This window comes from Corvus cornix, chromosome 4 (genome assembly GCF_000738735.6).
Source record: "Corvus cornix cornix isolate S_Up_H32 chromosome 4, ASM73873v5, whole genome shotgun sequence".
Taxonomy (NCBI): domain Eukaryota; kingdom Metazoa; phylum Chordata; class Aves; order Passeriformes; family Corvidae; genus Corvus; species Corvus cornix.
Window position 1 is genome coordinate 1,324,578 of NC_046334.1, and position 22,305 is coordinate 1,346,882.

The 22,305-nt window shown below is 48.9% G+C and overlaps 1 protein-coding gene across 4 annotated transcripts in view; it reads left to right on the forward strand.

The window, feature by feature from the left end:
- SEPTIN11 (septin 11) overlaps positions 1–22,305 on the forward strand; it is a 50,794-nt gene that overhangs the window by 22,830 nt on the left and 5,659 nt on the right. For 2 of the 4 annotated variants that reach the window (XM_019293014.2, XM_039551447.1), the window contains exons 2-10: positions 1,636–1,750; positions 3,793–3,988; positions 5,000–5,186; positions 6,817–6,978; positions 8,625–8,721; positions 9,652–9,820; positions 13,049–13,181; positions 13,641–13,828; positions 18,347–19,931. In XM_019293014.2, coding sequence (XP_019148559.1) covers positions 1,636–1,750; positions 3,793–3,988; positions 5,000–5,186; positions 6,817–6,978; positions 8,625–8,721; positions 9,652–9,820; positions 13,049–13,181; positions 13,641–13,828; positions 18,347–18,362 — 1,263 coding nt within the window. In that variant the 3' untranslated portion in view covers positions 18,363–19,931. The other 2 variants (XM_039551446.1, XM_039551444.1) reach the window with 2 other exon arrangements.

Sequence of the window (22,305 nt, forward strand, 5' to 3'; positions counted from 1 at the left end):
CAATTGGTGACTGGTCCGTTATGTTTTGAGGAGGGAAGTGGAGCTGCTCAGCAGTTGTGTAGAGAATGGGGAGTCCTCCTCTGCTTCTGATTCTCACTTGAAGTACAAAAGAGTTGTCCATGTCTGCTCAAAAGCCCACTGATGCTGTGGAAAGAAATTGGTGCTTCCAGCACCTTTAAGTCAGGCTGAGACTGCCCACGACTGTAATTTATTGTGGCCTTGGTGGAGTGACTCCATTGGAAGTGTTTGGGTTTGGAGAAAGGTTAGTGTCTTCCAAGTTAAGGACAGCAAACTTCAGGAGAAAAATGTTGTGAAATAACAGCTGAGCTGCTCTAGGTCTACCAAGTTTGTGGGGGTTTTTTGTTTGCTTGTTTTACTGTGCTCGGGACCTTGGCATAACTGTGAAGGAGGTGACTGGGCCAGCTTGTTTTTCCGAGCTTCTCTGTGGATTCCCATACAGCTGCTCTGGGGAAGTCCCGAATACCATCCGGGAGTTGTTTCAAACCTCCTTTCTGCCAGGTCTGTGCTGCCCCCTTGCCCTCCACAGAACAGCTTTGGGGTGTTGGATGTTGTCAGCTGAAGCCCCCGAGGAGGGGAGCGGGTCACGAGGGGTGACTGGCACCTCTGGGCGGCCTGGCCTGGCTGCTTCTCCTGCTGAGGACATGCAGAGGCAGCACCAGGGGCTTTGTAGGTCACACAGGAAATACTGGGAATGGTGCCCTGCTTCCTCACCTCGTGTCAGATGAGGTTATTTGTAAACCAAGGCGTGGCAGAGCAGCATGCTCGCTTTATTCCCTTCCTGTCAAAGCCTGGAAAAGCTGGAAAGAGTTTCAGCTGGCTCTAGAGGCACTGTTGCTATCTGAGCTGTGTCCTGCTGTGGCCATGCCGAAGGGTTGCAGGAAAAGGGCAAGAGTGTTGGCATTTCCCTTGTAATCCTGGGAGGATAGAGAAAGTCTGAGAGCTGCTCCTTCTCTGTGGCACATGGAGCCAAGGAGAGCCCCACCTTGTCTCTCTGCTCACCTGCACAGGTGTCTCGTCAGGCATAGCTTTTGGGGTTGCACGCAGGGCCATATCACAACCTCGGTCACTCCTCAGTGTGCTTCTTGAGAGAGCCAGACACACTGGGAAGTTTGGGGAATTTCCCATGCTGCTGGGGAAGTTCTGAAGTGGGAGGTTGGCTGGTTTCTGCTATGTAGCTGTGCAGTGGACACGGAGGAGGCAGCCTCAGCTGCTTCAGCAAATAAACAGGAACTGGTCAGCTCAGAGCTCTGTGTTCCACTCTTTTCCAGGTGTCTGCCTAAATAATCTTAGGATAACCCTAGGGATATGGGATTCCGGGGCCTCAGAAACAGCGTTTGGGTGTTGCAAATTGGTAAAGAATCATGATCTGTTGGTGACAGGCATGGAGAACCAGTGTGGTGGTGTTTGCCTGCCTTGGAGTTGGGGATGTTTTAGCTCCTGAGCCCCACAAGCAGAGATGGGTAGAAGGAAAAGGAGAGTGCATTTGGGACGAAAACCCAAGACACAGGTCCTGTGTCCCAAAGGCCTCTGTGTCCTTAACACAGTTCTGACAGGACTTCTTCCCTGACAGGGGTGTTGCAACCCTGTTAAATGCTTTTCTTCTGGGTCTTACAGAACGATGACCTCAGGAACCTGTCCCTGTCTGGCCACGTGGGCTTCGACAGCCTCCCGGACCAGCTGGTCAACAAGTCAACGTCGCAGGGCTTCTGCTTCAACATCCTCTGCGTGGGTAGGTCACCCTGCTGGGCCCTCAGGGGGCACAGCCCCACATTGACACCTTCTCCCTCTGCCCAGGGCCACTGCGGACCATACTGGCAGGGAAGTGACAGTTGTCTTCCCAGAGTTGCTCCACAGTGAAATCTGGTGTTCCTCTTTCCCCTTTCTCTACCCTGTCCTCCGAGTCAAAGCACGGAAATTTCTAGCTGTTAAAATCTATCCCTTTGATCATTCAATGGTTCTGCTTTCCCCAAAGGCTGCCCTTAAGGAAACCGAGTGAACTTGGGAACTAAATGTATTTTTAAAAGGATGTTAACTTAAATCTGCTTTTCGCTAGGTTGGGTGTGGAGGCTGTTTCTCACCACATTGCATTCCTTCCCTTCCAGGGTTTGCCTGTCTCCTTACATTCTTAGTTTCTCCACTTGGAAACGATGCCGTTTTTAGTCTCTAAATGATGTGCTGGAGAACAAAGCCTGTCACCTGTCCTCTGCTGTATTTAATCTGCAAGTTGGTTTTATAGCCTGAGTTACTTTTCCCACATTGTTCAGAGGGTGAAATATGAGGAGGCAACATCTTCTCTTGGCTGTAGGGAGTTAGCTGCTGTCTTGGTACTCTGTGGATACTCCACAGTTGGAAATCCATTGCTCAGCCCCAGGGAGCTATGAGCCAAGCCAGCTTTGGCTTGTCAGTGAACCCAGAATCTGGTTCTGTAAATGGACAAAACTGCTGGGTTTTTCTCTTAGCTTGGCAGCGCCGGCAGCGAACATCATCTTTCCATTCATTGTTCATTTAAGCCTCCAAGAGGGAAGTATTGTCCCTTCTAATTAGTTACATTAATTAGCTGGAAAAACCCCACAACCTTCTGACTGTGATTTTTCTACAGCAGATTGAGAATTTCTGTGAGCTGCCTGAAAAGAAATCTGGCAAACGCGACTCCTCTCTGTAGCTTTGCGTGTGAAAGGAGATAAGAGAACAGTTGCACTTCTGCACACTCAAGCTCCCAACCCTCACGTGACTCTCGTAGCAGCATGAAACCATTTCAATCCAGCAGGGAACAGCCCGATTAGCAGGCAGCTCTTTGATCAAAATGGCATCAATTAATTGCCTTTCTCTCTTGCAGTAAATATGCCTTTCTTAGCATGACTTAATATGTCTTCATTAGCAATTTGATCCGCCTCTTTTTCTCTTGTGAAGTGTGCCTGTCCACCGATTTTCACCCCATATAAAGTTTCACACAAACTGGTGCAATTGGCCAAGGAAGAGAAATCTCACGTGTGAAAAGAATTATTATTTAAAATTGTTATTTGTCAGAGGACGCGATTAACTTCGGTGTTGTAATGTGAGTCTTGTCACTTGCATGTGAAATGCTGCAGAGCCTATCTGGCACAGAACGCAGCAGTTCACATCAGGAGCTCCCTAAATTTCACAGCTTCAGCCATGGGCAGTCTGTGCCATCAGTTTAGGACTTGGTTTTCCACGTGAGTTGCCTCAGCCCACCCCTGCTCACAGCATGGGTAGCAATAGCTGTTTGAGAGTATAATGGCTAAACAAACACTTTTGACTGAAAAACGGGATTTAGGCTAATGCTTTCATCCATGTTACTAATTGCACTGGGGATTAGTGAAACCGTAATAGTTTGAAGAGTTGGTATTTAAGCAGTGTGCTTGCTTGTTTTTTTTAAGGATTTATGTATTTCTCTGTCTCAGATTTTTATTGTCTTATGTTGCACTACGGGTTTTGGATGATCTTCTTGAAACAACAAAACTGCCTTAAAAAGGCTGAAACAAAATAAAATCAGGGAATCAGACATGGAGTTAAGAGAATTTACAACTTGCTTCCATAAAGAAAGTTCCTGGGTCAGTCCTGGGGCACTGGTAAAGATGGGGACTGTCTCCAAAGACATCTGTTCCCACAGGGATTGTCTTGCTTAGCAGTGTGCATGTAGCCTAATTCCACTGCTACCCAAGTGGAATAACTCCTTAACCTGGTGAAGGTGCCAGAGAAAGAGGTAAGGGAGAGCAGTGGCACCATCCTGATGCTTCTCTGTCTGCTCAGGTGAAACTGGCATCGGCAAGTCGACGCTGATGGACACTCTGTTCAACACCAAGTTCGAGAGTGAGCCCGCGACGCACAACGAGCCCGGCGTGAGGTTGAAAGCCAGGAGTTACGAGCTCCAGGAGAGCAACGTCCGCCTGAAGCTGACCATTGTGGACACAGTGGGGTTTGGTGATCAGATCAACAAGGATGACAGGTAAACCCAGCTCTGCCTGGAGAGGAATCCTGGTGCTGATGCCCTCCGAGGTCACCAGGGCCTCACTCGGCACAGCAGGTCCCTCGCTGTTCTGGGGGTGTTTCCCAGTTCCCCAAGCGATGCTGCTCCAGCCTAACCCTGTGGGGGGAAGGGCAGGCCCAGGGCAGGAGGGCTTTGGGAGAGCTTTCATTCTCCTGCTGTGTCCTGGCACATATGGCTGTGGTGGGTGGGATTTGCTCTGTGCTCCAGTTTGGGGCTTCCGAGTCCTCCTTTGCTCCACTTTTTTTATGGTTTTGTCTAGTATTTCTCCCAATGTGACACCTTACTGCTTTCTTTGCACATGTCTCTGAGGTTTTCAGGGTCTCATGGTCAGAGACAGAATCTCCATAAGCCAGGAAACCAGAGCTGCAGTCGTTTTACAGACCCACCTAGTGATATCCATGAAGCTGCCCTTGATGGAACATGAAACAGTTTTCTTTCCAGAAGCACAAGCAGTTAATCGGATCAGGGCATGTTACACTGCACAAGCATGTTTTTCTCCAGCAAAATGGTCCCACCAAAGCCCACAAAGGGTGCACTCGTCTTCTGAGCTTTGCTCACAGGCTTCCATTCCTGAGAAGTCCTTCTTATGTTGTGACTCTCCCTTCCCTCTTTTAAGATGATGAGATTTTGGACAAGCTAGGGGGTAGGTCATGATTTCATGTTAGATGATTTTCAGGGAGATTAGCAGAGCAGCAGCTCAGACTTTAGTTGGAGAGACTGCCAAATATGTTGTTTTTCAGGGTAGCAGTCTTGTGTTGTTTCCATGCACCTAAAATCCAGGGCTGTCATGTCTGTTATGCTTTGCCTGTGCACCAAGTGTAAACACATCCTTGTGAAGGAGGGACTCTAGGTTGGTGGGACAGGTCCTGTACCATACAGAGCACCCCTGAAGCTTCCTGAGTGTCCATCAGTATCCCGTGTGGTCCCAGCAGCCAACTGCCCGGTTTTCTCTGTGCCTTCTCTGTCCAGCTACAAGCCCATAGTAGAATACATCGACGCACAGTTCGAGGCCTACCTGCAGGAAGAGCTGAAGATCAAGCGATCCCTGTTCAACTACCACGACACGCGGATCCACGCCTGCCTGTACTTCATCGCTCCCACCGGACACTCGCTCAAGTCCCTGGACTTGGTCACCATGAAGAAGCTCGACAGTAAGGTACTTGGTGCCTGTGTCACCCTGTAGTGCTTTCATTGTCTTGCCATCTGCTCAGGAGAATAATGTCTGGGTTTAGTAGTGGAGAATTGCAGGCAAAAAGTGTGAGCAGTGTACCTCGGGGAGCTGCTGCAATGGGTCATTATTCTGCTACACATGTGCAGAGATTTATTGAGAGTTTGGACTCCTGCTCTTTCCCAGTTCTACCTCGGGTACGGAACTTGGCCACGTGCTCCCCAGCTAATCTTTAAAGTCAATAAAGACAGTTCAGGTTGTCTTTCTGATCAGTGAGAAACAAATGGAAGTGCTGTGTCTGCTTGCTCTGACCACATCCAGCTAGACAAAAACAGTGATTTGATCTGCTGTGGCAAATGTAGTGGTGTTCTAGCTGTAATGTCATAAACAAGAATCTGAATAAATATGTTACTTGGCATCTGCTTTTCCAGGTACCCTCGTGGGCTTGGTTTAAACCATGGTTTAAAGGAGATTTCACCTCTTCTAGGAAAAATAACTGAGGTACAAATGTAGAGCCTGAGTAGCTAAACTGAGCCTTCTCTGTGCTCCTTTCCATCATGATTAAGCAATTTAAATCAGTCCACTGTGCACGTTTGGCTCATTGGATCCTGATTCTGCAGGACATCAGTGATGACAGTGGCTCTTTGTTTCCTAGAGAGACCAATCGATTGGGGTTTGTGTGGTGATGGAGAAAGGTTTCTTGCCCTCTTAACTGAAAATAAGGTTATGGAGATTTATCTCGAGTGAGCTAATTGACATTCCTGTTCTATCTTCTGGCCAAGGGGGATTTAATAACTCCAAACAGAATTAAGTGATGTAATAGAAGAGGATTTTCAAGTACTGTAGTAGAAATCCCTCCATATAGGTCAATATCACTGTTATCCTCAGTACGATTTCTGTCTGCTGTTGCAGGGAAAAGCAGATCCTGCAAGATCAAAAGCAGAAACTGTCCCTCTGGAGGGAGGAGAAAGGAAAAGAAGGCAGGATCTTTATCCTTGCCAACAGCCTGTCTAGGAAGACAGTCAGTAATTCATCTTTTGTCTCAGAGCTGTGCAGGGAGGAGTGAACCTTGGTCCTGCAGTGCAGCGGTGTCTGGGGGCACACAGGTGGGGGAAGCGTGCCTGTGCTACTGCCAGCCCCTGTCCTGTGTGTCCCGGGGCTGAGTAAGGACCATCTGCTTCCACCTCCCATGGGGTGACAGCAGCTCTGCTGCCCCTCCAGTGTCCCTGGTGACACCACCCGAGCCAGGGCCCGTGACAGGCTGGTGTCTGATCCAGCCTGCTGCGGCGCATGGGGATGTGCAGAGATGGTCATTTCCTTTCTTATTTTTTGGAGCAGCTCGTAATAATATATGACAGCATTTCGTGTCCAGCCAATTTGAATGAGGAGGGGAATATGACAGGACAGGAAGTAGCATGTTGCCAAATTGCATTTGACTTCTTTCTAAGGCCATCATCACTGCTGCCTGGAAATCCTGTCAGAGGTGGTGCTGCTGGCAGCAGCAGCCCCGAGGAAGTTCATCTGCTGGGAGTGCTGGCTGGTGGCACTTTAGGGCTGTCGCTGCATGTCCTGCTCTGTCCTCTCCTGGTGACACAACCTGTGCTGTCCTGTCTTGCAGGTGAACATCATCCCCATCATTGCCAAGGCTGACACCATTGCGAAAAACGAGTTGCACAAGTTCAAGAGTAAAATCATGAGCGAGCTGGTCAGCAACGGCGTCCAGATCTACCAGTTCCCGACTGACGAGGAGACAGTGGCCGAGATCAATGCCACCATGAGTGTACGTTGTCTGAGGGGATTGCTGCCCTTGCTTTTCCTGGGCCTGTCCCTGATGGCCGTGCCGTGTCTTACTTGGCTTTAAAACTGCAATCTGAGCACAGACATCAGCCTGGCCAGAAGGTTTTGGGCGCTAGAGATACCTGCTCTGATAGGTTTCGTTGTGTGACAAACACTTCTCCCCTGCTGCAGTTTTCATATCCTTCCCCTGTTATAGTATTCCCATGTCGGGAAAGGAAGAGGGTGGGAGGCAGGGCCCCGATGCAGTCAGGGCAGAGCGCTGAGGTTTGGCTTTCCTGTCCCAAACGACCACTTGTTGGTTAGTGGGGGTGATTCACTGCCGCCTTTGTTTCGGTTTCCGGTGGGAGCGGGGCACCGGCACTGATGTTCCAGCTCTCCGCAGGGCCCGTGGCCATCAGCAGCTCTGGCTTTCACCTCCTCTGCTTCCTCTAGCAGCAGGGTGGGATTTGAGGGCACTCAGGGCTAGACTAGACTAAACGTTTTAGTGGGGGTTACCAAGGGAAGCAGCTGTTTGCCATGGGCCTGACTCAGGGTGCAAAGGGAAGAACGTGAGCTCAGGATTGCTGGCAGTGATGTGTTGACTGGCCCCAAGAGGGTGTGCCAGTCCTAAAGCAAGTGCACTCAGATTAAGCTATTTCCTTGCTGCTTGAAGGCTGTTGTGAGTTTTCCTGCTCAACAGCTTGTAGATGGGCAATTAGCTCACCCAGCTGGATGTTAGACCCTCTCCAAAGCTCCCTATTGCCTCTCTTCCCTGTCTGTGTTGTTCTGAGCACACAGAGAAGCTGGCAGACAGAAGGCATGTGGCTCTACCAGGGTGCATTGTGTTCAGTGTTCTGCCTTTCTCAGGTGCAGTCTGGCTGCCGGGAAGCCCCTTTGCCAGATAATCCCATCTCCTCTGCCCTGACATCTTCCCCTCCCACCCAGCCTGTGACCACAGCTTGGCTGACACAGCTCCCGCTCCCAGAGTTTGCACCCAGCCCCTTTGGATGCTCTTAAGGCAGGGAGAGTTCCACGGGGCTGGGCTGGCAGCTGAGGCAAGCTCCCTCCTGGCAGCAGCCACACTTCTGGGAGTAGATCCCAGATTGTTGCCACCACAGCCACAGAGAGACCTGGACGGGGCAGAGCTCCATGACTCAGATGACTCAGATGTGTCAGCCTAGGGCTGGGTCAGCTCCGCTCTTCCCCTTGCTCACAGCTTTGCCCTTCTTAAGAGGAAGCATTAGCAGTTCTTTGTAGCAGCAAAATCCCCCTGAATTTTTAGCCTACCTTCCTAGAGAGGATGTACTTCATTTTCTTTTTTTTTGTTTCACGGTTCTTTTTTCTCAGTGTTCACATTCAGTTCCAGTTTGCAAGACTTGCTCTGTGCTTAAGACAGTAGTGCTTTGTAATTAAATGGAAAATATGTACATATCCTGTATTTTTAGGACTTCAGAATTTTGTGCTCTGAGTCTGATTGGGTTTCTCATCCAGATTGTCCTGTTGCTCTTCCCAAAGCACCAGACGAATTGCAAAGGCATTTAAACAACTTAAATCTAGCAGAGCTGCCACAGTAAACAGCTTTCTTGGGAAACAATCCCTGGCAAGACAGCAAAGGAAATCCCCGACCTCATTGTCCCTTTCCTTTTGTAGGTTCACCTTCCTTTTGCCGTGGTTGGCAGCACTGAAGAAGTGAAGATTGGCAATAAGATGGCAAAAGCCAGGCAGTACCCCTGGGGTGTCGTGCAGGGTACGTTACCAAAGGCACAAACAAGGCCTTCTCATCCTGTCCCGTTCTGATCCAAGATACTTTGTTCTCTAGATGGCCCTTACCAAAATCTGGCTTGAGAAAGCACAGCTTAGATCTGAACATGGACATCTGGACACGGAGCCAAAAGCTCCTTCCTGCAGGAGGGCAGAGTTTGGCCCGGGCACTGTTTGCAGCCCAGGCTTTACTGAAGCTGGCAAAAATACGGAGCTGATCCTTGCTTTCCAGCCAGCACTGAGAAGTACAGGATTGAGATGGTGATGGTCTCCTGGTGGCTTCAGTTGTGTATCCCACTGGAGAATGGCCCAGGAAGCTGCAGGGGAGCACTCACAGTGCAATTCTGCAAAATTCCTGGCTTCTCAAATAATACCAGCTGACCCTGAAGCAGCTTCAGAGACTTCAGCTGTAAACATCAGAGGATAATACTGGGAAAAACAGTTAGGAAAGAAGTTGGTGTGTTTGGGAAGTCTTGGACTCGACCTATATCCTGCTGGGTTCTTGCTGTTCCCAGAAAACTAGGACCAGATAGTTTGAGATTTAGTTTAGACTTTGCCTGTGTGAGCCCCTGTGAGTGCGAGGATTTCGGGTGGGTTTGAGTGGGAAGTGAAATCCTGTGTGCAAATGGATCATCACCTTGCTTGGGCAAAAATGGGTGGCGAGACGGGAGCTCTGTGACAGATGGGCAACACAGATCTTGCAAATCCAGTGCGGATCTTGAACTCAAGCCCATGCTGGTGTGGGATGGCTTCAGACCCAGTTCAGCAAGGCATTTTGGTGCAGGCTGACTTGGAGTTCTGCTTGTGTGCCTGAAGAACTCTGAGGCTTGCTACACTGGGGCCCAGATCCAGGGAAAGGGGGGGCCCAGCTCCTGGGTTTAGTGTTCTCTCTGTGGATATTCTGTTGTTTTTGCAGTTGAAAACGAAAACCACTGTGACTTTGTGAAGCTGCGGGAGATGCTGATCCGAGTCAACATGGAGGACTTGAGAGAGCAGACGCACACCCGGCACTACGAGCTGTACAGGCGCTGCAAGCTGGAAGAGATGGGATTCAAGGACACGGATCCGGACAGCAAGCCTTTCAGGTCGGGACGTGCAACTCGGGCACCGCCGTGCTTTGCCACCAGCTTGCTCTGCTGCTGCTCGGGGCTGCTGGCAATTCCCGGGCAGGAAAAGTGCAGCTGTGTCCGTGTGAGAGGAAGGTGGCCCATGCACTGAGTTTCCAAAGGGGGCATCCTGGGGTAGATGTTCTTTTGACCCTCCTAGAGTTCTTCACGGCTGGTCCAAGGTGAGCTGTGAAGAGGGTGCCACGGTCTAATGCCTGAGGTTTGGCTGATTACTGAACACGTAGTTCATTCTCTCAGACAGCTTTATTGGTCTGAAGCCCAAGCCGTCAGCCAGGGACAACAGCTGTGTGGGAATTTGGGAAGGAGTGTTTGTTTTCTCCTTTCATTTCCTGTTTCCCATTCCTCCCCAACCTTTCCCCAGTAATTGCACCCCCTCCCTTACAGCAGCCCATGCTCCTCTCTACCCCTGGGGAAGGCAGTCAGAATTTCAGTGCACCAGTGGGGCTTTGCCCCTGAAACACATGTGCGTGTCAGAGGTTGGCTTTGGTTTGGGGTCTTATTTCTGACTTGCTGAGTTGATGCAGCTGCACTTCTTCTGCAGCACAGAAACTCTGCTGGAATCAGTCAAGCCCAGTTCTGTTACTAAGCCCAAGTGTGAAGCTTTATTGGATTTCCTTTCTGGAGAGCAGTGGCTTAAGATGGGCTCAGCCCTTCCTTTGGAGGAATCTGAGGAATTTCCATTGCTTCCTGTACACGAGGCCTCTTTTGACCAAGCTATAAGTAGAAAGGAAATGAAAATGTACAGAATTTCTCCATCTGGTACGTGCTAGTTCAGAGCAGTTCACTCTGGGTGCCTTTTCCCTCCAATAAACAAACAAAACCTATGATCCCAAGCTGTTTGGCCAAGGCTGATGTATATCTGAAATGAGGGAGACATTCTCTCTGAGCTCAGGGATCAAAAGGGTGGTTTTCACTGCATCCTGCCCCTGGGAGTCACAGGAGCAGCTGCTCCTCAGCCAGCTTGCTTCAGCCAGGAGGAGGGAGCCTTTGGCACAGCTCAGGGGGAGCAGGGCAGGAGGTCCCAGCAAACCGTTGGTGCTGTGTAGGGGCTTGTGTGAGGTGTGGAAAAGGGGGTCTGGTGATGTCTGAGACCCCCACCTTGCTTGGCCAGGCTGCAGGAGGTCAGGAGGGAGCACCAGGACCGCAACAGGCATCAGCTCCATGAAATGGGGTCCTCTGCACAGAGACCCTTCTGCTGTCCTGTGTCTGTTGTGGACTGGATTCTCTGCTGCTCTGGTTAAGCTTTTCAAAATAGTCGGTTTTCAAATAATATTATTTGCCAGGGCATCCTTCAGTGTGTGGGGGCGTGTTGGGAAATCAAGTTACTCTTGTAATTTAGGTTCATATGTTTGTGTACTTAAAAGCCAGTTCCCTTGTCATCTTTGCCTGTGAGAAGCTGCAGGGATCCCAGTTGGTTTGGACTGTTATTCCTTAGGGCTGTAATTGTTTTTTTCACATGCAGCCTGGGAGTTGCCGGGCCAGTTTCTCTGAGAACTTGGCTCCTCTGGAAGTCAGAGTCACTGCGGCAGAGAATTAGGCTTTGAACCTTGTACAATTCAACAGGAAGCCCCTACCCCTCTTACTCCTGCTGCCAGGCTTTTCCTGCTTGCCCATCACCCGGCATTGTGTTTTTGGAACTGAGCTTTGGAAGAAGTGGTTTGCAATCCAGGATCTGATCTGTGAGACTCTGCTGCTCCCTAGGACAGCGTGTCACTAACTGCAGATTCACTGTGCTCACTGAGCAGCAGAGGCTCACCTGCCCTCGTGCTTTGCCAGATGCTTCAGAAGGGCTTAGGAATTTGTTTCATTGTGCACAGTCAGAGGATTAAATCCAGGGCTGAATTTCAGGGAGATTTTGTTTTGAGTCTCCTGAAGTCTGCTGTGAGAGCTCTGGTTCTGCATTTAGCTGAGAATCCGAAGATGGCTCTTGGCCTTCTCTCCCACTAAAGGGTTTTTGTCATTTTTAGAATCGGTATTTTTGCTTCCATGTGTAGGAAGCTGGTGTGGTCATGTGGAATGGTGTGATTTCTCCAGGGCGGCCAGTGCTGTGCCAGAACTGCTCTGGGCATCCTGTCTGGAGAGTATTTTAGGAAGTAACCGAAGTGCCCATTAATTAGCAGACTTGGCATAATCTGACAAGTTGTGTTCCCCAGGTCAATATTGCATCCCCTAAAAAAATCCCCAACCAACAAAAAAGCCACCAAAACCCCCAATACTGCCAGGGAAAGCAAAAGCTTGACTTTATTGGGATTAGGATGTCCCACTGGCCCAATGGTTAATGTGTTCCTTAGGCACATGGATGCAACGTGTCTGTGTGACTTCAGTGGAGTTTTCATTTAAAAAATGCGTTTTCAGAATAGCCTCTTGGGGGAAATAGTTATCATTCCCACACTATCATTATGGCTAGGCTATCCAAATCCATTTAAGGAATAAAACAAAAGAGGAATGTGACGTCCAGAGTTCCTAAGAGGCTTTAAAAATCTCAGAGGTACGTGGACAACATATTTTATGTCTCAAATCTTTGCTGCCTATCTCAGTGCTGGGGAAATAAAGGAATGCCAAGGAGTAGTGGGGGAGTGAAGGAATCCAGTAATGTGGTTATTTGGAGGAGAAAGGCTGCTGATCGCTTGGAAAGGCCAAAGGAGAAAGAGAGGATTCTCAGGGTGGCTTTATGTAAACCAAGCCCCTGATGTGAATCTATTAGCAATGGGTAGTGAAAATGAATTTTGCTCTGTGTCAGTGTCGTGCTTAATGAACTACACGGAGGCAGATTTCACCCTGGGTCTGCTGCACAAATCTTGCACTTGGAATGAAGAGACTCGGGACAAACAGAGGGAGAAGGGAGGAGGTGTGACTCTGAGGGATCACAAGCCCTGTGGGCATCGGGGATTGCTGCAGGCACTTAGGTAGTGGCTGCTTCTTTTCGAGGACAGTTATGCTGCCTGCCGAGTGATGTACGGGATCCTGAGCAGGGAGCTCGGCTTTTCCTTTTCCATTCGCCTCCCACTGCTGCCACCTAGCAATCTGGGACGGGTTTCACAGAGGTGATCATGCCTCTGGTGTAGTCGGGGGGCCTCTGACCATGTTTTCTGGCAAGACAACCTAAGTGCTAAGGTCTCCAAAGGCTGGAAGCTCGTGACTGTGCTTGGAACACTGCTCTGACTGGGTTTTGTGTGTTTTTAACAGTCTCCAAGAGACTTATGAAGCAAAGAGGAATGAATTCCTGGGCGAACTCCAGAAGAAGGAGGACGAAATGAGGCAGATGTTTGTCATGCGAGTGAAGGAGAAGGAAGCAGAGTTAAAGGAAGCAGAGAAGGATGTGAGTATATTGGAACTCTGTGAGGGTTTGGGGCACGGCTGTTACAGGAAATGTCCTGTTAGGGCAGGAAGCTGTTCCTCAGGCCTCCTGGAGGAGCATGTGCTGCTGCAGAGGTGCAGAGCAGAGTACAGCCCTCAGTGCCCACATTTCCGTGCTTTGCACGAGCATGGTAAGAGTCCACTAGGTACAAACAGTGAGGGACGGAATGTGGGGCTGTGGAAGTGTCCAGAGACCTGTTGGATTCCGAGAGCGACAGAAATTGCCCCTCTCTGTGTGCCAGCGAGTGTTAACTGCAGGGCTTTTCTCACCGGGTCAGGCAGGCTGGGGACAGGCTGATGGCGTGCAGTCACCACAGAGAGGCCTCAGGGCCAGCAGGAACACTTGGGGCATCATTACCAGTAAACTGGGGTGAAGCATTCTTCTTTTCCCATCCAATTCTCACTGTCCCTGTCCTGGCAGCTTCATGAAAAGTTCGACCATCTAAAGAGGACTCACCAAGAAGAGAAGAAAAAGGTGGAAGACAAAAAGAAGGAACTTGAGGAAGAGCTGAACAACTTTCAAAAGAAGAAGGCAGCAGCTCAGCTATTACAGTCACAGGCTCAGCAGGCAGGTTCTCAACAAACCAAGAAAGACAAGGACAAGAAAAAGTAAGCGGATGTCACCCACATCCTTTGTAGGGTTTGTTACAAGTTTTGGGAGGTGGTTTTTTTCTGTCTTGCTGCATGTCTGTATTTGCTTTTCCCCATTACCAGACTGGAAACAGGCCTTTTCTCAGCCTGATCAAATAAAATATTTTTTTTCTAAAGGGTGGGCCAGGGACATGATCTTAATTTTTCTCTGGAAGAGTACCTTCAAGTTTTATGTTCAAGTCTGACTGGTGTGGGAGAGCAATTGGATGGTGGAGGTTTGATTTGTGATCTGTCCAGCATCTTCTGGAACTATGGGATGTTCTGGATTCAGATTTATTTGCCTGAGCCAGAATTATTAAGGGAGTTGCTACCCGTCCTTTCTTTCACTGGTAGTCTCCAGCTCCCATTCCTTAAGGTTATAGTTGTAAGTAGAAGTAAGTTAGAAACCAAAACCACCATGTTATTTTTACATGGGGAATGCTAGTGCCAAAAGTGATTACTTGGAAGCTTGCTTTAAAGACAAGAAGCTTTGGTTTTGTATTTTTTTAGGAAAACAAACGACTATGGTACCATAACTGCAGTTAAATGGCATTTGTGGTTGTGTCAAGCTGACATAATAAGCTAAGAAACCCTTACCTTTTAGTCAAGATCATGGCACTGTTTTTTACTATCTGTCTTGGTTTGAAAGACAGGTGCTTGCTAAGGAAGGTAGGAATGGAAAATGGAATGGAAAATGTAACCCCCTTCCCTCCAAATTATTATAATTTTGAAATTAAGGGGCTTTTAGGCAATTATATGAGAAATAGGAATAACAGTTCTTTATTAGTATATATGTATATATAAAACAAAGCAATAATACAGAAACACTGGCTTAACCTGACAGAGTCAGGATACGACCTGACAGCCTGGCAGGCAGGGTGGTGGCTGCAGTCCTCTTGTCATCATCACTACTATCAGTTCCTAGGTCGGTATCAGCATCTGGATTATTCTTTTTCTTAGAGGGCTTCACTCTTTGTCTTTCCGACAGGCATTTGTTCCTTTTGTTGGGTTCATCCTGACTGTCAGGTTTTTCCCCTTTATCCTGGCTTCACGGAAGCTGCATTTAGGCATCTCTCCTTCCCCCACAGTCTGATTTAAAAGATGTCTGTAAAATCCACTGAGTTCCCTCTGTTTGGTCACATCCAGGTACGCCTTGAGAGCTGATTCTCTTCTTTCTCTCTCCTCCTCCTGACCTCTTTCTTGCAGCTTCCTCTTATACGCTGAAGTCACAAAAGCCTCTTTGTGCGCAAACTCCCCTCCTTCCATTTCATGCTCTTTCTGAATTTTTCTTTCCATTTGTCTTTCTTGTTGCTTCTTTCTAATCTCGGCTGCTGTGAGGATCTTGTGGATGTATCTGGGCTTTTTGTCATTGTTTCCAGCTAACGTTTTGGCACTGCTTGCTTTCTTCTGCTGCATTTCATCGTAAATACTGTCATAGTCATACACCGTAGCATCTTCTTCTAAAGCCTTCTGAATCTCCAATTTAGTTTGTTTCATTGCTTGCTTTTCCAATGCTTCTCTCTGAAGACTTTCCCTGACAGCTGGCTCTTCATCTGACTCATCTGCAAACACTGAGAACTTCTTTGAAACCAGATTTTTCTGTGGCAACTTTTTGGGTATAATAAGCCCATATTGCTTGCCCAGCACCACCATGTCTTGTCCTCTGGGAATCCAGTAGGTAATGCTGCTTGTGCTGTTCCAAACCCCAGATTGTATCCAGGTGGGAATGCTTGGTTCTTCCCCCTGGGTGGAGCATCTCACAATGGGATGATGTAATTCTCTGAGTTGTGCAGTGGATCCTTCACGGCCCATTAAACAGAGATAGCCCCCGGAGGGAGTTATTGGGGATGAGTCATGGTAGGAGATAACGAGCACTGCCCCACCTGCTTTAACAGCTGGTGAAGATGATAATAGAATACATACTTTTGGTTACATCTTATATTGTAACCTAGGACACTGTTTTGTATTCATATCCTAGGAGTGTAATCCTTTACCCTCCACTGGCTTTTTCCTAGTAAGAGGGTGCTCATGCAAGTCCTTTGTGGGTCACCTGTGCTAAGGGTGCTTAGTTGGTACCTGCCACTGGGAAAGCTGTCGAGCTGGGGATGCAGCAAATCTCAGTGGAAAACACTTGGTTAACCCACACACAAAAATGACGGTTCCACGCTGCTTTCACTGCCTGAGAGAGAAGGGGGGTGTTCCTTAGAATAACCCGAGTGATTAATGGCCAGCTGTCTCCCCTGGAAGAGCCAAGTGCCAGTAGGGATGTGGCTCAGACACTTGTGTCTCCCGTGCTAGCCCGGGAGCTCCAGCCTGGGCTGAGCTGTGTGGCAGCAGCTGTACTGCAGATGTCCTGGGGTTTTACAGCTTTTACCCTCGCTGCGTGGCCCCTGTCTCTGCCGCTGGTTCGGTGCCCGACACTGGTCGCTTCTGCCCGGGGAAGGTGGGGAGGGCCTCGGGCTGGTTCCTCGGCTGATGTAAATTGATTTAGCTCCTATGGAGCCATGCTGCTCGATGCTGGCTGAGGATGTGGCCATGGGGCCCCCCCTGGAATCTGTGCAGTGCCGTGTGCTGCATGCTGTGCTCGGGGAGAAATCCTTCCAGACCTGGCCTGTGCGCTGAGCACTGGAACCAGCAAGTGCCCAGGCATGCTGAAATGCCCTTCTGCCGATAGGCTGGAACACTTGTCTTCTCTCACTGAGAACTCAGACATGGTGATGTACTCCCTAAAAGGAATAGCAAGTTTGGAGACCCTTTTCCTTATCTTAGAGTTGGTAGCCTAATATTTTTAAGAACTGTGCAGTCAGATTTTTTCATCTCTTAGCTGTAGGAGCAGTGCCGTACAGAATGGTCTGAAGAGTTTTGTCCCTTTGGGGTAGTCACTGTGAGCTCCTACTTGGTTCCAGCATCGAGGGTGAGACAGGGGCGCTTGCAGTGACCGTGAGAAACGCAGGCTCTGCTTTGCTGCTGCATTCACAGAAATCCAGCCTCGAGGAACGTGCCAGTGTTTTAGTGTGTCCTTTGTGTCACTCCACACCAGGTGCTGTACCTGCTACAGTTGTTCTTTAGTGTCAGAGTTACTAACAGAGGCTTTCAAGGGAAACGCTCATGCTCCTGCCTTGTAGCACGCCTCAGTTTTCTAAAGGCTCTAAGTTTCTCCTTGCACTCTAATGTGAAGCTGCAGTTTTGTGTAGTTAAGGCTTCCCACCTCTCTCTCTGCTGCCATGGCCTGTGGTGCTTCTTGTGCAGTTGCCAGAGGAAATCCTTGCCATGCCAACCCTTGCAGCCTCCCCACAAAGTCATTCATGGGAATGCTTTTTCTCCTCAAGGTGGGATCAGATTTCTCCAATTTGGACAACAGAGGCTTTCCACTGTGCTGTGCATGCCGGAGGGAAGGCTCAGGGTGAAATCTGCTGCTGGCCTGACTCCCATGAGGGAGAGCTTGGCCCTCCTGATTACCAGACTATTCCTCCAGGAATTCTCTAGCTTACACTCTTTTTTATCTAAAATGTTTGTGGCTCTGGCCTGGTGGCAGCAGCGTTTGGGGACGGCACGCCTTTGTACCTGTGTACCTCAGGCACTGAAGGGGTGGCTGCAGAGCAGACTCACACACTCGCCTGAGCGTGGGGCTGAGCACACTGACCGAGCCCCTGCTGTAGTTTTGGGATGGCACTGTGCTTCCAACCTGACCAGTCTGGAGAGAGCTCCTGGCAACAGACCCAGTGGGAGCGGCAAGCAGCCTTCTGGTGCTTGCCTGCTGCTGGGTAGATGGCCACATGCCTCAACATGTGCCATTGTGTTGCTGTTCATCCGCAGCCCCCCAGGAGCTGGGACCATCTGTTTGGGTTCTGTCTTGGTTTATTTAAAGCTTCTTCTGAAAGCCAAGTGTAAAACTTCTTTTTTTTTTCAGTTTCCTTTCCATGTAAGTTTCCAGTCCAACGTGCCTGGTCTGGCCATCGGGGGCCATGCTCGGTCCCAAAGCAGTCCCTGAGCTGCAACACCCGTGTCAGGGCCTGGCCCAACACCCTGTAGAAAGAGGGGTTTGTTGATGCCTGGAGGATCTGACCTGGTTCTGAAAGCTGAAGTGCTTGGAGACATCCTGGTGTCCAGGTGTGAGATACCTGAGTTACCTTCTGCAAGGATGCCCATGGGAAGTAACCCAAGCTGGACACCTGCACCCATGTCCCAGCTGGGAACAAATGAACCCTAAAGCCACCGAGTGCTGCAGTGACAGGCTGTAAGCTGGACCAGCTTACGTGGTTGGTTGGTCAGTAGTTCTGTTCCCCCAGTTTTTTCTTTTTACTTTTGCTTGTCATAGGCTGGAGTAGAGCCCAGCCTTGAGGTTGAATTTCTTTGTAATTCCATAAGCCATCTGCATGCCCACCCACCAGAGCAGGTTGCTGGTGTCGGCTCTCCTGGCTTTCTTTATTTTTTTTGCATTTTGAGTTCAATTAGTGCTAACTTTTTTGTTTTTTGTTCTTTTTTTTTAACTTGCAGTGCAAGCTTCACATAAAGCCTGTCGAGCCAAGGATGTTCCTGCATTCACCTGCTTTTGCAGTAATGTGTCTCTGCCATCTGTTTTCTTTTTATATTTTTTTTTCCATTTTTTAACATGAATAACTATTAACTCATCTAATAACATAGTGGGAACAAGAAGGAAGAGGGATTGGATACAGGACTGTATGTGATTGGAAGGTCAGGGGTGGGTGGAGGGATGAGATAATGATGATACCATGTATTTTTCTCACCAAAACCATCAGCAGTAAATTATTTTTGGCCCCCAGTTTGAACTGAGAGTCAGAGTTAGATGTCAGCAGCTCAGGTATTGACTGGCTCGGGCATCCTCAGTGCTGCTGGCTGCAGGAGCCCTGTGCTGAGGGAGCCCCTGGATTCACCAGCCCCAGGGAATGAGTGTGGCAGGAGTGTCCCAGCCAGCCCAGTCCAGGGCATGGCTAAAGGTGGAGTTCAGCCTGCCCCGCATTCCTTCAGGAGCCGGTGTGCTGCAGCAGCCCCAGTCCCGCTGCGGGGGAGAGGGAGGGGGGTGTGTGTGTAGATAACCACGTGTAACTGACCTTGCATGCCGTGACATTTGCATGATAATTTGTGTTAGTTCCTGTCTTGTGCTGTCTGCCCTGACCGTGGCTGGGTGTGCTGGCCTGTGCTGGCCTGGTTTTCCAGCCTCCCTTCCAGCTCAGCGGAGCAGCTGCAGCTGAACGCTGCGGCTGCCTCGGGGAAGGACCATTCCCAGCACCGCTCTCCCTCCACTACTTGCCTCAAACCTTTGGAACCTCCCTTAAAATCCTTCCTGGTTTCCAACAGGCGGGACCTTAGCAAGGCTTAGCAGCCCTTACGGAATCAAATGTCTGAGCAGGGGGGAGATAGAGCCTTGAGCGTCCTCTTGGATCTTCCAGGAGCATTCCTGCACAAACTTAAATACAGACTTGCAAGGTTGTGGAGTCCAGAATTCCAGGTCAAGGGAGAGAAGGTGCTTGGATGCACAGTCACTGCGCTGCCCCCCAGCCCTCCTGCAGCAGGAATAATGTCCCGTTCAGGTGTCCCTAGAGGAGACAAGGAGATGTAGGATAAGCCAGGCCCGCTGGCTGGCCAGTGCACAGTGGAAGTGGGTCTGTTTAACGTGTTTTCCATGCCATGGCTTTCGGACAGTCTTTCTCTTCCTTCCCAAGAAGTGGCGAGCCGTGCTTACCCTATGACTCCTGGATTTCTTCCTCTGCCAATGCACAGCCAGCAGTTCCTCTGCTCCTAGATTGGCAGTCTCCTGTTGCCTTCTTTGAAGCCCTCTTAGACAAAACTCTTCCTACCTGAGTCTCCCACAACAGCTGTTTGCTTGCTTCTGGATGAAATGCCTCTGGGGAGAAAAGAAAAGGCAGAATTATCCTTTTTTTAATCACTTTTTCCTCAAGTGTTGGATTGGGAAGTGCTTGGGGGTTAGCTTATGGGTTGTCTTGCTTTTTAACCCTCACTGCTTAAACATGGCGTTAGGAAGAGGATATCTAAATACCATGTCTTGGACAGACAGCAAAAATGGTTAAATAAGCTGGAAATAAAATAGTTGACCTTTTTATCCTTTTTTTGGTGTTTTTTTTAAATTTTTGGTTGGTTGGTTGGGGTTTTTTTGTGTGGTTTTTTTTGGTGTGGTTTTTTTTCTTTAATTTTTTTTTTTTTTTTAAATTTTTTTTCCCCCTCCTGGACTTGTCAACTATGCACTTTTTGTCAGGTTAAATAGGTTTGCTGCAGGGTTGTTTGGAAAAGTGAAATTCTGGTTCTTGTGGCTTCTGGCAAAGCCAGCTTTAAAACCTTGAGTTATGAAGAAAGAAGTTTGAGTTGTTTGCATGAGTTTTTTACAGTCACATCACATGCCCATCACCAAGTGCTCGTGGCAATATGCTTTGCTTCAGCTGTCTCTGTGCATGTCCTCTTTTTAATTACCAGTGTTTTGTGCCAAGTAGAAAACTTAATTTTAACACTTATTTCTCCTGCTTCATTTAACAGCCCTTCAAGGGATGTTTAGCAGGGGAAAGAAACTGAGTTGAGCTTTTCATTTTTGACAGAAAGCTGTGGCCAAGTGCTTTAGTGTCTTTTTGGTTGAGTTTTTCTCCAGCAGAGAACAAGCTGTGTTGGAGAAACTGGGAATAAACCACAAACTTGAAGATGTCCAAGGTACTGTTTTGGTTTTTTGCCAAAGGAGATGGTAATAACTTTTTTTCCCATCTTGAACCCCTGGGCCATGTTTAGCTTGTTCCTGCTGCACTTGTTGCTTTTCTTTCCCCATGCCTTTTTTCACAGTAGCCTCTGATGTGCATGGAGTGAATGATACGCTCAGGTCTGGCTGGATGTGCTTTCACCTTGCATGTAAGTACAGCAGTAAGAGACTGACCCTTCCTGCCTCGCTCCTGGCGGGACACCAGCTGTGCTTTTCTGGGACATTCTCCAAGTCCGCTTACTTGTGAATGGGGTGGTTAAAACTCCTCTAAAACTGCATGTTCCTGACAACAAGGTGGATTCCAGTCCTTAGGCTAATACAAAGGAGCAGGAAAGCACACTGAAACGTGCCTTTTCTGGGATGGTGGTGTTCCCAGGGCATGAAGCCAACCCCCAGAATGGAAAAGCAAAGACAGTCCAGGTCTCTGCGAGGGGCTGGGGCTGCTCTGTAGAGGGGAGCACATGTGGGTCTGGCAGGCAGTGGGAAAGGAGGAGATGGGTAAGGGTTTGCTTCCCCAGAACCTTTCGGGGGTCACACAGTTCCTTTCTGGGAGGGCAGGGAGTAGGAAGGTGCCCTTGGAGCTCGTGGTCGTGAAATGCATCATCTTGAAATGCATCTCCTGCGGTACCCCAGGAGTGGGGAAAGCAGGCACTGGCACCCACCCTGGGCTCCTCTCCAGCTGGAGAGCTGCCACTCCTGTCACCCCCTCCGTGTGCTTCTGACAGCTTGAAATCCCATCAGGGAGATTCGTGTCTCCCTGGAAGTACATCCATGTTAAGCAGGGCCGATGTTTCTGCAGGCAGCTCTCCTTCTGCTTCTCCCAAGCCGTCCGAGTGCGGATGGAAATGTCTTTGTGTGTGTGCCCACATCGGGTCTGTCCATTTGACTCCAGTCCCCTTCTGTGTCCCTTCTCCAAGGGCCCGGGTTGCCTGTGCAGGGTGTGATAGCCGTGGCGCTCTCACCAGCGTGTGCCAGCACGGAGCCCTACAAATATGAAGGGTTTTTTTAATTGCCAGAAAACAAAGCTGTGAACAGCGGTAGAAATCTTGTATTTGTATACATTTTTAATATCCTGATTGCCTTAAACCATAGATGTAGGACTTATTACCTTGCTATTGGAAAATAACCCATGTTTGTAACTAAACAATTGTGTAACCTACGTACAGTGTTAATGCAAATGATATGTATGCATCTGTTAGATATTGTCACTTTATTTGATGTTAAAATATTTCAGTTTTTGAATTACAGATGGAATAATAACCTTATAGCATAAGCTTAGTTATTTCTTGTATATGCTTCAGGTTACAGATCCAAATAGTGCCAACACTTGAAGTGGGGAGAGGAAATATATTTTTACCCAAAGCTTTGGTCTTTGCGTGGCCTTTTTGACGTTTGCTGTTACTGTTCTGTGGCGGGGTGACAGGAGGGTCACCTGTCAGCCTCTGCCTTCCCAGCAGGTTGTTCTGTGCCTTGGAGGTGCCTCTGTAGGTTTGTGCTGCTGTTTGTCAGTTGTTTCTTGTGGTGGTCATGAGCTTGTTCCCCACCTCAGCCAGTGTCCTGGGGAGCTCAGGCCTCTCCGATGGAGTTGGTGTGTGTGACACCTCCCCAGTGCATTCCTTCCGTCATGACTTACTTGAAAATGTTGTTCCTCTTTTGTTCTCCCCCTGCCCGCCCTTCTTCATTTCAATTCTGAACCTCTGTTTCTTTTCTCTTCTGTTTTTCTCTTTTTCTGTAG